General features: G+C 32.9%; 1 protein-coding gene across 2 annotated transcripts in view; it reads right to left on the bottom strand.

Moving 5' to 3' along the window:
* The window catches only part of LOC133178328 (QRFP-like peptide receptor), a 28,581-nt gene extending 13,561 nt beyond the window's left edge, over positions 1–15,020 (bottom strand). The window contains exons 1-2 of one of the 2 annotated variants that reach the window (XM_061313062.1): positions 14,378–15,020; positions 698–1,134 (exon numbers count right to left, since the gene is read on the bottom strand). In XM_061313062.1, coding sequence (XP_061169046.1) covers positions 698–1,134; positions 14,378–14,714 — 774 coding nt within the window. In that variant the 5' untranslated portion in view covers positions 14,715–15,020. The remainder of the gene's footprint in view (positions 1–697; positions 1,135–14,377) is intronic. The other variant, XM_061313061.1, reaches the window with a different exon arrangement.
* Positions 15,021–15,348: the final 328 nt, after the last annotated feature.

Raw genomic sequence — 15,348 nt, 5'->3', positions numbered from 1 at the left:
CTTAGTATGCACCGCAAATAGAGGAGCCGAGTTTGTGTTTGTAGAGAGTGCGCGATCGGAATTGTGGGAAGGATACCAGACTAAGTTTGTGATGGGCACCTTTATACAGACTAAATTTTATGACCAATGACATCCTTCGTAACGAAATAAATAAACAATCCTCGGATACAATACAAATGAAAAATTATCGCATACAAATAAGAAATTATACAATACTAATAAGAAATTATACAATGCAAATGGAAAATATAGAATACAAATGAAAAATTATACAATACAAATGATTTTTTTACAACACAAATGGAAAATATAGAATACAAATAAACATTATACAATCAAAATGGAAAATTATAAAATCCAAATGGAAAATTATAGAATACAAATAAAAATTATACAATACAAATGGAAAATTATACAATACAAATGAAAAATTATACAATACAAATAAAAATTATACAATACAAATGGAAAGTTATACAATACAAATGGAAAAGATCGAATATTGCAACGTTTGACATGCCATATATTTTAATAGTACATGTAGAGAAAAAAAAGATCAAGGAGTTTGTTGCATGGAATCGTATTTAACGTCATAAGTGTATCAATTCGAAATTCTGGAGCTTGTTAGTTTTGAGCGGTCATAACTTTAAACGGCAAAAATCTGAACGAGAATATTAAATTGTCAATGTCATGTTACCTTTCTTTTCATTTTTGTTTGCACCATATTTTCTTTGTAAACCCGCTCCCCTGGTATTTTAGTTGACCATAGTGTTTTTATTATTCCACAATATGCCCCAACCATTGCGATGATGGGAAGAAAGAAGAGAATGACGGAGACACATGTCCAGTATGCTACTCGGGCTGGCCGATGATAATGGGATTCTCCATTCCCTAAGTCTATCCACCATTCTACGTCATCACACCATTTTTCAACGTGATTTTTCCAATGTCTTTCGTGTACTCTTCTGTATATTAACATAGGTAATGCTACTGCTGCCGAAATTACCCATATTGCTATAATCACTGGTTTTGCTTTTCTTTCTATGATGTGAGCTTTCATGGCGTAAACTATTCCAAAGAACCGGTCACATGCCACCAAGGTCAACGAGAGAATGCTCGAAACGAGAGATGCCACTGAAAGTTGAAAAAGAAAAACCCACATGTAAAATAAAACCTTTTAATTATATATCACCTTTACTTGTCAGAAATGTGGATGTTAGAGAGTCAGAAAGCAATGTTTCGCTATTTCTCAATACGTATATGGATAGTTATTCAGTCTGAGGGGTGAATAAATTCGTTGATTATGACATTTATTACTAAAAGTTGAAATGTCTTTACTTTGCAACCTGTAACTAACTTCAACTATTTGGTAACAAAAAAAAAGTGTGGTAAATGTCAGCTGTTATAATTTGGTTTTATTGTTTCTGTCATCTTTTTTGCAAACAGAAACTTAAAATTCTCTGAAAGCCTGTAACGCTTCGTACAAAGGTGTGAGCGAAAACTATTAACCAGCAGTTAAACTTTTCTTCCAATAACTTCGTTTTATGCACATCTATACAAATACAGTCAAACCTTCTAATTTGAATATCCATAACCAGGACTCTTTTCCTTCCGGCCGACAATTTTGGGGAACATATCTAAAAATTATGAAAAGTAAGTTACAGTTACCTTGATGCTTAATTAATCCGGACGATTTTTGTTCGGAAACGCAAGCGTCCGGATTAACAAAGCTCGATTGTACATACCTCGCTATATTTTGCGTGCAAAAGCATTGATTTTTTTTAATTACTCGGAAATGAATTTTGACTTGTGATAATCAACAATGATTAGATAAAGATGAAGGTCTGTTTTTCTCCTATAATACTCATTTTTAGTCTAATTTCCTTACATAAACCGTTGACCCCTCGCCGTTATAGTGGCTGTATCGACATTTCAGTAAACAGTGGAGTAGGAAAACAAGTACTTCTGTGCCGATTTCTGTTAACCCTTGCTGTTGTTCATGACAAGATGTCAGCTCAAGATGCCATGAACAACAGAAGTGTTTTAAGCCAGTATGATTTTAAATAATGGATTTAGATTATCCAGAAAGAGCCCCAGTAAACAGCAATATAATAGGAATAATATTTAAGTACGTGTATTACATTCCAACATCATGAGCTTTGGGCATAAGTAATTGGAATAGAAATGACAAAAGGCGGAAAAGGGAATAGGCGGTTTATTTAGGTGCGTATTTTCATATGGTTTCAAACTTACTAAGTACCCAGAAATAATTTTGAACAACTACCCGACCCAAAAGGAAAAATGTATGAATATACTAAATTTCCCGTTCTAAAACAAAGCCGACCTCTTACTAGGATTCCATAAATACGTCCCATGCGTCTTTAAACAGTGTTTTGTGTACGTAGTAGAAGCTTGAGATCGTTCAGAATTTTATTTAAAAAAATATATTTTACATGACTGAGATTCTTTTTCAATAGCTCTAGTTGTCAAATACCAAAAATTACGTAGGGCGTTGATTCTTAATTGGGAGGCCAACAGACCTTAGACGTAAACGTAGTAGTGACTGTTCCTGCGCCAGGCATTAGAAGTGAAAGTAATGGGGTTTTCGTAGAAGACCTAAAAAATGAGGTCACGGTAGGCTTTGGTAAGATAAAGAACTCTCATGATCACCGCTCAATGGCTCTGAATGCCGAGTATAGGTAAAAATTTGAAGCCCTTCATCGGTATATGGTGACGTCTCTATATGGGTGAAAAATTCTCGAATGGGACATAAAACAACACACATTCAATCAAGGAACAAAAGATATTATGGGATGACCTTATTTGTAAACATTTTTTATAATGCTACTACTCTCCTTCAATTTGGGACAAAAGCAAATTACACAAAAATATTGGGGTTTTTTTCATCAAACGACTTTCTTACTTAAATAGAAATTTTGTGAAAGTCTTTCAAACTTTTACGGTTTTAGTATGATCTCCCTAAAACTTGGAATACAATAATAAATTACGATACATAATTTTTTATATCTTTTTTTGTGATGAACAGTGTTGTCATAAATACCAATATAAAAATTTCTTTGAATTATTTTTTCAACTCTACTCTTCCGACGGCTTTTGTCTCATTTTAATTAGACTTACACATGTAGTTAGTAAATTGGTAACGCACACTAATATACATAATTCTATGTATCGGTTATGGAATTTCAATTTACGATCAGTATTACCATGAAATTGTGTCAAAACGCTATACTTCCTCGAGTCTTGGTTCATTTCCCCCCCCCCCCCCCCAAAAAAAAAGCGACACAAGTGCTACGTCTCTTGTAGTTGTTTTATTGCAACAAAACTTAGTAGAAGATATCTGGATACACTCTGTTCATGTAAAACAAATAAGTGTTTGAAGCCTGTGTGCTACTTTTCTTTTCTTTTAATATAAGTACAGACAGGTAGTGCTACTGTCTCCTCAGAAACTTCTGATTTTATTTCACTTTAGTTTTTTTATTTGTTCATATGTAGTAAAACTTTCATCATTTTTTTTAAAACGAAAACTGATTTACCGAAGTTTTACAATATTAAAATTCTTATATGACAATTGATAGTGGTTCTTAGAAATCCGCACTTTGAATGTTCTGTGAAAATCATATGTTTACAGATGCAATTCGTTATCTCGAACGTCGATATCTCGAAAACCATGGAAACATCGAAGTTATAAACCCCAACCACTTTTTCTTTATGTATTTTAACCTCTATATCAGTGACGTATTGTGTGCCTTCTGAATACTAAATAAGGATCCACTTAGATAACCGGAGTGGATTTATATTTATTTAGATTTGTCCAAATTAGTTTTTCCTCGGTCCCATCGGGTTCGACATAAATAGGTTTAACTTATTTAAGAAAATATCTAATTGCTTCAAATTTGTCTGGAGTTTCACTGGACTATCCCCATAAATGCAAAACCTTCTTAAAGATTTGATTGAGAGAGTGACATTTCTTTTTCTAATTAAATGCTTACGGAGAAGGCATATTCTTCGTAGACTTTAAAAAACTTGACTTTTTTATGTTCGTATGACTTTATCATCTTTCAAGAAACTTCTTGCTTATAACTGAAATTTGCATATTCATTTGGTTGCAAAAATAATAACACCTTATGTACAAATGCTTTGCATGCTAGACTAATAAGCCTAGAGTTTCCAACACTGGAACACTTAAAACTCCTAAGTTCTCACAACTCTTTTAATGGACCGATATTGAAAAAGTACCAAGTTTACCAGGTCGTAACGCTTTGCAGCTGTGAAAGAAAAGAGAATACACATTTTTCCGGGGGGGGGGGGCAAATGTTAAAAAAATTCCTCCAGAACACATATATGTACAACTTATATATGACATTGATCGCATTAATAAGCCAGTTTTAATAAGGGTCCAAGAGTTTGGGCTAGTCGGCAAAGATATGTACCCAGATGACCCTTATGGATGTAAGGCCTATAGCCAACTTGTTTCTTCTCCAAAGGTCACCGAATGCACTTAGCGCACTTCTTCTTTGTTGGCAGAAGGATGAGACAACTTCGTCTTACTTATTACACGATACGATTACATTGACGAAAATAAGAGAATACTATCTATTTCAAATAAAGCAAAGCACGGATTACACTCCTTGACGCCAAATTGCGATCAATATTCATTTAGTTCACTCACGAGCTATTTTTGCTAAAATTAATAGATAGAATAAAAAAGGAGGGGGTTTATAAAGAATTGAGGCTAATTCTTTTTTTAGATCGATTGTGGAAGGACAACAGTATATGAAGGTGATGGATTTATAATTCCGTACAATGCCAATTAACTAGAACGATGTATAATTTGATTTCAACAGTAACTTGATCCGAAGAGCCGCATCACGTAGAGTTGACAGGCGAGAATCATCCTATGAAACTCGACGCGAATAATGATAAATTTATTATATACCCCTCTATAATTCGCAAATTATAATAAAATAAAAAAAAATGGTATCAATTTATTCTAAATACAACTTTTATCCAACCAACAAAATTTTGAGGAACTTTTTGGTACCCAAGAAAAAAAAAACGTCATGTATACTGTGTACTACGTCATCAGTTTCAGAAAGGAGTAACACTCGGCACACCTCGGCCGATTCGTACCTCATCAAACCTCGGCTGTATCATGTAAATCTCCATTGAACCGGAGCTACTTTATACCCAATATGGCTGCGCCCTACATATACACGTGCACAGTGTGCTGAATTCGATCCGTTAACAAACATGTGATTATGTAAAGATACGAAGTGCATTTTTCATGGTTAGTGTTCTTCTTAGTGATACCTAAATGCTTTTGAAAATTTTTATCGTATATCAGATGCATATTTATTATCGTTTTCAAAGCGTTACGTTTTCCCTAAGCGGTAAACAGGCAGCCTTATCACAAATGTTAAGCGGAGACGCATATCAAGTTTCTTCGTACAGCCGAGGTTTGATGAAGGTGACGGAATCAGCCGAGGTTTGCTGAATGAAAGGAGTAAACCAGTGTAGTCAGATCACACCGTCAAATATTGCGTGAAATCAATTGTAAAATTGAGTGATACTGATATTTGGATATATAATAAAGTATGGCAATTCTCAAAAATTCAAATCGAACCATATGCAATTGACTTAAGTGTAGTTGATATTAAGTTACATGACGGTCACACAAATCTACTTTAATGACAATTCTGAAGAAAAATAAACTCATCGTATTACAATGTACATTGTTTATATTCAGCAGAACTTCTCTGGACAACACGACTTTTTTCGGTAGACATCTACTATGGGCAGTAGATACAACTGTTTTCTGTTATATTAACAATTAACTGGAACACTGTATGCAATGATCATAAATAAGGCAGCTTTAAAATTATTAGGGTCTTCCGTCTTCAGCAGAAGACCCTTCTATTATTCTATTGTTTCTTTTTCACTTTTATTATTCTTTTTTTTCTTTACAAATTTTGTGCAGAAGATTTCTAGGAGATGGCTTGTTCAATTTGTATCAAATTTTCAGGGTTGATGGGTCTTTATCTGAAGTTAATTCCGGCACTTCCGTTTTTGATAAATCACTTCCAGTCAGAAGTTATCGCCCTTTAATCGAATTTTTAGTGACCATTTTGTCTACACAAAAACTCAAAAACGACAAAAGCTAGAGTGCTGAAAAGGGCTGACTTATCAGAACAAACTACAACTATATATTATGATATTTATCTCATACGTTACATAATTAGGGCCCATAAGGGGCCAGAATGCTAAATCTTTGACGCTTTATATCTCGAAAGTGGGAAATATTTTGATAAGCAATATTGAACAAAAGATTTTCAAAATAATGTTCTTAACAATATGCAACCTTTCAATTTCTGCTAAACGTCCCCATTAAGGAGTTGAAGGGCCGGCCCCTAAATTTTTCTTTTGCATATATCTCCGAAACGAAAAAGAATTTCTGAATAGTTGTTGAACAAAATGTGTTCAAAATCATAAAGCTTTAAGGTGATATCAAGAAAAAGGGACTGGCCCCTCAAAATCGGGGCCGATTGTCTTTCATCAATAACTCTTTAACGATCAATATTTTGTAGAATATTACTGAAACAAAAATGTTTGTCTGAGCAAACGACAACTATATATTATGTTATTCACATCATATGTTGCATAATTAGGGGTCATAAGGGGCCGAAATGCTAAATCTTTGGCGCTTTATATCTCGAAAGTTGAACATATTTCGATAAGTAATATTGAATAAAAGATATTCAAAATAATGTTCTGAACAATATGTACATTCTGTAACCTTTCAATGTTTGGTAAATGTCTCCATTCGGGAGTTGAAGGGCCGGCCCCTAAATATTTCTTTTGCATATATCTCGGAAATGAAAAAGAATTTCTGAATAGTTGTTGAACAAAAAGTGTTCAAAATCATAGGAGCTTCAAGGTGATATCAAGAAAAAGGGACTGGCCCCTCATAATAGGGGCCGAAAGTCTTTCATCAATAACTGTTAAACGATCAATATTTTGTAATACATTACTAAGGCAAAATAGATCATCTTCAAACTCCTTAACTATATAACATGTTGTTGGCTTCATATGTTACATGTACGTTATAAAGGAACATTAGGGACCAGAATGCTAAATCTTTGACGCTTTATATTTCGAAAGTGGAAAATATTTTGATAAGCATTATTGAATAAAAGATGTTCACAATAATGTTCTGAGCAATGTGTTACCTTTCATTTTTTGCTAAACGTCCCCATTAAGGAGTTGAAGGGCCGGTCCCTATTATTTCTTTTGCATATATCTCGGAAACGAAAAAGAATTTTAGAATAGTTGTTGAACAAAAAGTGTTCAAAATCACGAGAGCTGTAAGCAGATATGAAGAAAATAGGCCTGGCCCCTCAAAATAGGGGCCAAGACGGGCCGAAAGTCTTTAATCTATAATCTTTAATGATCAATATTTTGTTACAGATTACTGAAGCAAAATTGTTCCTATTAACACTTTATCTATATCATTATATTTGAACGAAAGTCTCAGTCAAATTCTGATCTCACCTTATGAAAAATCGGACGGAAGACCCACTCGTTGCTCGCAACGAGATCACATCTAGTTATCTGTTATTGCGTTTATTTATCCATTGTACAATGACATCATTATCTCGGTAGTTTTAGATACTTTAACCAGTCAGGGCGGGGGGGGGGGGATAGCTATAGGTCAATATTGTGTAATTAATAATCCATTCATGTCTGCTATCATCTATTCTACTCCTGACCTTTTCAAATAGTTTCAATGACATGTAAAATATTTAAATGTTGTTTTACTCATAGGTGATCTATCTGAATTATAATTCATCAGACTCATAAATCCATCACACTGGAATATCTTTACAACTGCTATACTTGTTTTTTTTTTTTTTTTTTTTTTTTTTGAATACGTGATTAATATTTCAAGGAAGCTATAAACAATTCGATATTGAGTAAAACATTCTTAATGATATATTACTCTAAAATAAAGTATAAATTGAAAACATTATTAGTATATATTTGCATGTATTTTTCAAATGTAAGTAAATGACAGTGGTTTCTGTTCTCTAAAACATGTACTTCAATATGTCTGAGAAATATGACAGGTAGCCTGCATATATGTTGTAAATGAACTAGATAAAGACAAACAAAAAAGATGTGCGTCACCTTTATATGATACAATGGAAGTCAAAAAAACATTTTTTTCTTTGGTGTTTAGAGCATTGTTTGAAATATCGATTTTACTTCCATTAAAAACGCAGACTTCTATATTATTATTGACGTCCAAATATGAAATTGAATGAACAAAAATCACAATGTCAAGTTTAAAATTGATAAAGATTATTGAGAAAGTCCCTGTATCATTTAATATTTTCAACGCTGTCTTCTAAACAACGATTAAAGAGTAAAATGCGTTTTTAACCCGATGAGCGCAACAAATATCACATACACGCAATGCCTTTTATTCAAAACTATGGTACCTTTTTATAGTTCACACTTGTGTATTTGAAATGTCGTGTATATTTCTTTTACTAATAATAATAATTTAGTAATTCATAAGTCCGCTAAACCTCTGTCTACAGGCTTCTTAGAGAACGCATTATAAATCACATAATGACATGGATTGCAAAAGGGTCATAGATCCCTATGATTTGATTTCATTGCCATACAAGAATGTCCCAGAATAGTATCTTACAAGCTTTACTTTACTATACCACGTTAATATAGCTAGTTTCTTTGTCAGGAATGGACCAATCAAATGAAGGATATTGGTATGAAATGATCCAATCAAATTAACAAATCGAAACACATACACAATATATATATATATATATATGTTACATTAAAAGTTTAAATCTAAAGTTTAAACTTATCTATAACTATCTATAAGTTTAAACTTTAAACTTTTAATGTATCATATATATATAGAGAGAGAGATCTTCTCTTCTCATGGGAACTAAGAAGACATACTGTTTCCATGATTACATATATAAAAGCCCTCTATTAAAGGTGAAATTTGTAACCCTCGCTCAAGGTTCCTGCGCCCAGGATAGTGTTACGTTGGTTAGATATTGAAAATACATTACATCCTTTGAAATCCTCTTTACTTTTGGGATCAAGCAGGCAAACTGTAGACATGATTAAAATGAGTCATGAGCCCTAGGCCTTCACCTTAAGTTTAAATACATGGTCTCGGAGCCTGAACTAATTTTTAATTGATAAAACGTCTTCAATATATCTGAATGTCGAGTTGAAGGCCACAACAAGTGTTTTCTTCATGTCATGTAGAGGTTTTTGAAGCTTAGTACTGGTTCAAGTCCCAAAGTAGGAATAAGAAATTATTCAAAACTTCTACATGAGATGAAGAAAGCACTTGTTGTGGCCTTCAACTCGACATTCAGATATAATGAAGACGTTTTATCAATAAAAATTATACGTACTTCCATTCATAAGTCGACTCGATATATCCCAGTGAATTCGAAATAAAAGACACCACAGAATCTGCTACATCTGTTTCATATGTGGATGTTTTACTGACTAAAGATGAAAAGGGCCAACTTAAAGGGCCAAATTAAACTGAATGAATAGACAGGGAATGCTTACTCCCTGGAATTTTTGGGGTCCGTAATTTATGCCTTGTTTACAGATTTGTAGATTTTTTTTTAGATAGATCACTATTCGTTATCTTCACATTTTTCATTAGTCATACATGTATAATACTGAAAATGCATTACATCCTTGGACTTCTAGCAGGCAAACTGTTTCCATAATTATAATGAGCTATGAAACTTTTATCAAAATTATAATATTCATGTCCCTTGTGTCTGCCGATCAGGCCCGAGGATGGGACTAGGATGTTTATGTATTGAAAAGACAAAATATCTTTGAAAATCTTTTCTACAAGACAAATATGTGGGCAAACTAATTGAATGATTACAATGAGTACTTAACCCTTTACAAAAATTGTGAAAGGGTCCACGTGGGTCCAGTGTTTAGGACGGGGGCTAAGTTTGTCGTGTATTGAAAATACAGTGTACCTTATTTGCTTTACTTTCGAACTTCTTAGAGACAAGCTGTATGAATAATTGAATATGATAATGAATACAGAATTCTCATTTAAACTGTTTTATCAAATATTTGTACATTAAACCAGAGTTCCAATTCCAGGTGCTCTATGAGAAATCGCCATACTCAGGTGACCATCAAGGCCTCTTTTATAATATAAGACTCAGTAATAATCTGAACTATAATCCAGAACATTTCCGATTTGGAAAGTAAACAATTTTGCACATTAGGGTCGAAAAAAAATGCAATTTTGGAGATTCAGCCCTACTAGTGCCTTCAATTGAAATGAAAACGTTAAATTATATGTTAGTGTTTAATTTTCACGTGATTTATCAAAAATATTCTTAATTTTGAAACACGTCGAAATATCATGCATGGCATCCAAATTCATAGTTGCCTTCATAAGCATACTTGCGTCAGAGTTGAAGGAAATGTCTCAAAGAACTCTTCAATAGTTTCAAGTTAATTATCTATTTTCTAACGGAAATTCAATTGCAAAAACAATAATCTTGATTGTATCTAAGATAAATTGTAGTCTCGTGCAAAATGGATAGAGGGTGTCAATGCTGTCTCATTGGACCAAAAAGTAATCAGATATTGTTAGGATAATGCACGCTATAAAAATGTTCCATTTCCTTTAAGATTCGTAGACTGGAGGCAATTTACTTTGACGTTGAATATTGAACAAACGTTCCAAAAACACATTTTAAATGGGATTTTGATGCATTGATGCGCCGGTTTGTTGTTTAAAGCAAAAGATACTTTTTGATCATCTTTTTTAAACTGCAAACTCTGCATCTTAGGTATATGGAAGTTTTTAAGGGGGGAGGGGTTGTACTTACAGGCATAATATCTTTCTTCGAATTAAAAAGCTTTAAACAAGCATAGAATTGTGTGTTTCAGTTAACTTCTTTTGTGCCAAGTTAGATTGAAAATTGACCAATACTGAAGGAGGAATAGTAAGTTATATTGACTGTAGAGGAGTGGGTTTAGAATAGAAAGAACCATTTCTTTTTCTCTAATGTAACTATGTACTAATACATGTGTTACTTTGACCACTCTTACTCGGATAACAAGATTTTAAATGTATCTTAAACGTTTGTTTTTTGTTTAATGTCCCTCTCGAGAATCTTTCACATATATTGAGAAGCCACCACTTGCCGGTGGAGGGCTGCAAATTTAGACCTAATCTCGGCACTTAAGGCCATTGAGCAGTGAGGGATCTTTTTCGTGACAGCACCTACTGCGACACAGGACCTCAGTTTATACGGCCTCATCCGAAGGACCGGTCCCCCACGTTCCGTCTTAAAAGTCGTTCGACATAATTTAACGTAAACCTATTACATACTATTTACCAAATCCAAGTAGAACTATTTGCCCCCCCCCCCCCCTTCCACTCCTTTAGTTGTCATGTTTATTGTGTACAGTATTTAACAAAGATAAATTTTAAATATAGACCTTTTGCAAATTTTGAAAAACTGGGTATCGAAAATTTTTCTTTTTTTTCATTTTTATCTAGCAGGCCGGAATATTTTAAAATAATTATTCATCGATGTAGAAAATGAAATATTTTTCATATAATCTGTACTTATAAAAGTCAGGAGATTAATGTTAATCTGCAATTTTAGTTAATTCCAGATCATACATGCACTTTAACATAAGCCATCTTCAAATGTGAACCTAAAGAAATTTCTTATGCAGTTCGTTTGCCTCACTTACTCGAATCAAGGTAATCTACAAACACTTGCGTGATTTTAGCATCCGAGCAAAGAAGCACGTATAAATAATGCGCACGAGATCAAGAATCCGCAACAGTTATGTAACAGATAAGATAGCTCTTTAACTTACATTATTTATCACCATTCAAATCACTGTTAATCTATGTAATTGACGTGAAATAATTGCACTCAAGAAACTTCTATTTTAGAATTAAAATTATTCTTAAATCCTTCCAGCAAATTGTGTACTTGAAGACGATTAAGCAGGTAAATGTTATTATACCAAAGTTCCAAAAAAATTGAATTTGTATTCCGACAATGTAAAATTGCAATGATTGAATGTGGTGAAGAAAAGTTATGCCTGAACAAGTCTATGTTCAACTGTCATAGGTATACCCCAATTCTACGAAAACCAAATTATATGTGTTTATGATTAAGTATTATACCTTTACTGATTTTCCTCAAAATAAAAGTAATTTATTAATACCTGTGAATACTCAATTCTTTAAAACAATTACTAATAATTCCCCCAGAAGCAGAAGTTATATTTATGGTGTTAGATCCACCGTTGATGTAGACCAATGAAAGACGTTGTGGGCGGAGTTAACATTTCCAATGGCTTCACCTTTAGGACAGATCTGATCTTGGGTAATCGGAATCTTGCCAACTCAAGGTATCCTTAATGAATTTTAATAATTTTACCCTCTGTGAGCTAGAGTAAAAAAATATTGTACACGTTTTTTTTTCGTTCAGGGTTAATATTAATAATAATGTTTTAAGCTACGAAAAACAACATATACACAATCGTTATTTACATGTATAATAAGAAACAAAATGTTAAAGGTAATAAATTATACCTTTTACGAGTCTGTAGATGCCAACACTAGAGGTGATATGAATTAAAGCAAAATTGTAAATTGATTTGTTGTAATTTTATCATTGTTATATTTTCTTTGCAGTAAAATTAAGGGAAAAAACGATTAAGTATTGATTTCATTTTTAATGTTGCTTAGTTTCACTTTCTTGTATTTGAGAAATGAAAGCTTAAAATTATAAAGTGCAAGTCGTATTACCATTAAATATTCGTTATATTTATAACATGGTTACATAGAAAAAAATATGTTTTGGGGAAATGTTTTAGAAAAACTCATTAAATACTCTTACAAACCATGTCTTATCTCCGGAGTATTTCCATGTTAAATGTGAATGGCATTTCCAGTGTAAATGAGGGATTTAATGAAAAACGAAGGTGACATAAATTCTCTTTATCATAATTCAGGGAATACATTCTGTGATTTAGGTATCGATATAAATTATACTCGTGAAGAAGTTAAAAAGCTGCATATCTAATCTTCTCCAATCTCTATGCTTTAGAAATATTCACTATTTTCATTTCTTTCACTTTTAACTCGCAATTGCTTAGTAAGGGCTAAATCTTTTTACAATACCAAAAAAACAGGGTTTTTCTTACACGCAGAACGTTGACTATATGACATGGCAAAAATTAATAAGAAACACGCTACAAAAAATTTGAAGTAACAAAACAGGTGCTTCCAGTCTAATTAATAATACAACACTGATATGCTGCACAAGATCAAGTACATACATGTATCATGGATCCATTAGGGAACGTTTTATACATAATTATATTAGGTTATAAGATTGTTAAAAATAGTTTCTAGGTTTTTACTTTTCATTTTTTTATAGATTGGAGTACAATAGAACGACTTTAAGTCATATATACACAATTATGAAATAACTGATTGCACGGCTTTGATCTCTAAGCATCGAAAAGAGGTGGTTAATACATGTATGGTGCTTATAACCTTCATGTGAAAAGTCCGCGCAGGATTTGAGGCTTTAGATAGTGTGAACGATAAAATGTAGAATTCTGTTATTCCTCTTCCATAGAACATGCACTTATTTTGTTTTAAGTTGACATCAGGATCCATACAAATTTATCAGTCTTTACAAATGTAACCTGCTATTCATTGAGCACTGCAAATTTATTTCAAAATAGTTTCGCAAATGAACGTAATAGGCATGTTTTTTGAATGTGTAAATTTATTTATCAGATCTGTGCCATAACAACATGTATTAGGGGTTAAGTACTGGCGTTCAAGCTTCAACCACTTGACATTTATTCTGCATCTTCAATAGAAAACTTATTGACCTGCGTGATATGCTCAACAAAAGAGTTATGTAAAGCACTCTGATATCTTAATTATGCAAAGCTTTTTTAACAGTACGAACAAAATCAAAGAATAATGCTTTTAACTTTGAAAAAAAAAAATATTGCAATCGTTAAATAACCATTCGATTTTTTCGCCCACAACAAAATGAATGGCATCAAAAATGGAAACCATACTACAATTTACCGTGAAAGGATGTTAAAATGATTATTATATTTTTGATTTGGATTAACCTTCCGAAAGAATTGTCTTTAATTTTATAAATATATATACACATATGTCAAAGTTTTTAATAACATTAGAATTTAGAACTTTTTACAAATATTATATATATATATATACTGAATTTGAATAGCATCTTACCTTGAGCAAAAGTGTTAAATGGACAGAAAAAGTCTCCAAGAACCCATCCTTCGGTCAAATCGTCAACCAGATGAACCCAAGAACAACTTAAGGATACTACCAAGTCGGACACCGCCAGATTCACAAGAAAATAGTTCGTGGTCGTTTGCATTCGTTTATTTTTCAAAACTACCAATATGATGAGAGTATTTCCTATTAAAGCTATCAAAATCAGTAGAGTATATACTGTTATCTTTACGGCCACCTCCCCGGCGGGGATGGAAACGAGCATATCCAGGGGGTACTCATGCTGCCGGGTATCAAAGTCTGAAAAGTTAAATGTATCGCTTAAGTTCATCACTACAAATGTTTAAAAATTTTATCAAAACCTTCTCACATTCACATCAAAATATGTAATTATCTCAATATAATTACGGAAGACTCCACCGGTTTGGTGAACGCACACATGAAACGAGTTGCTGGGTAATTAGCGAAATAATCCGAACATTCTACGCGCCATTTATCGGTGTGCTCTCTGACTGGCGGTTGTGAGTACATCGAATTCTTATAGTGTATATCGACTCATTCCACTCCTACTAATACAACTTAGAGATTTCCTCATAGACAGATCCTCATATTTCTGATCACTTATCTAATACACAGGTGAACACAAAGTAACTAGAATGAACGTAAAGCTATTCTGTTTCCTCATTAAATGTAATGCACGCTTCGATTAGCATGACAAGTAAAGGAAAAGAGTTGATTAATTTGTTAAATAAAGTTTGATATTCGTTAACAAACAGCTCTTCTTTCAGAGTAGTAAAGAATAAAAAAAATCTACTTTATTGAATGTTTTAATTATAACTGTCCCATTATCACATTGACCACACTAGTACAAAAAAGAAGAAAATAAAAGGATAAAAAAAGATGTGGAACACACAACCAAGTGTAGCATAACTACCACAAAGTCCATTATTGTTCTCGTATTGCAT

This window comes from Saccostrea echinata, unplaced genomic scaffold, assembly GCF_033153115.1.
Source record: "Saccostrea echinata isolate AGI-Se365-2 ecotype Australia unplaced genomic scaffold, CSIRO_AGI_Sech_v1 ptg000002l, whole genome shotgun sequence".
Classification (NCBI taxonomy): domain Eukaryota; kingdom Metazoa; phylum Mollusca; class Bivalvia; order Ostreida; family Ostreidae; genus Saccostrea; species Saccostrea echinata.
The sequence above is the reverse complement of the archived record's forward strand: the minus strand, read 5'-3'. Positions and strand labels throughout refer to the sequence as shown.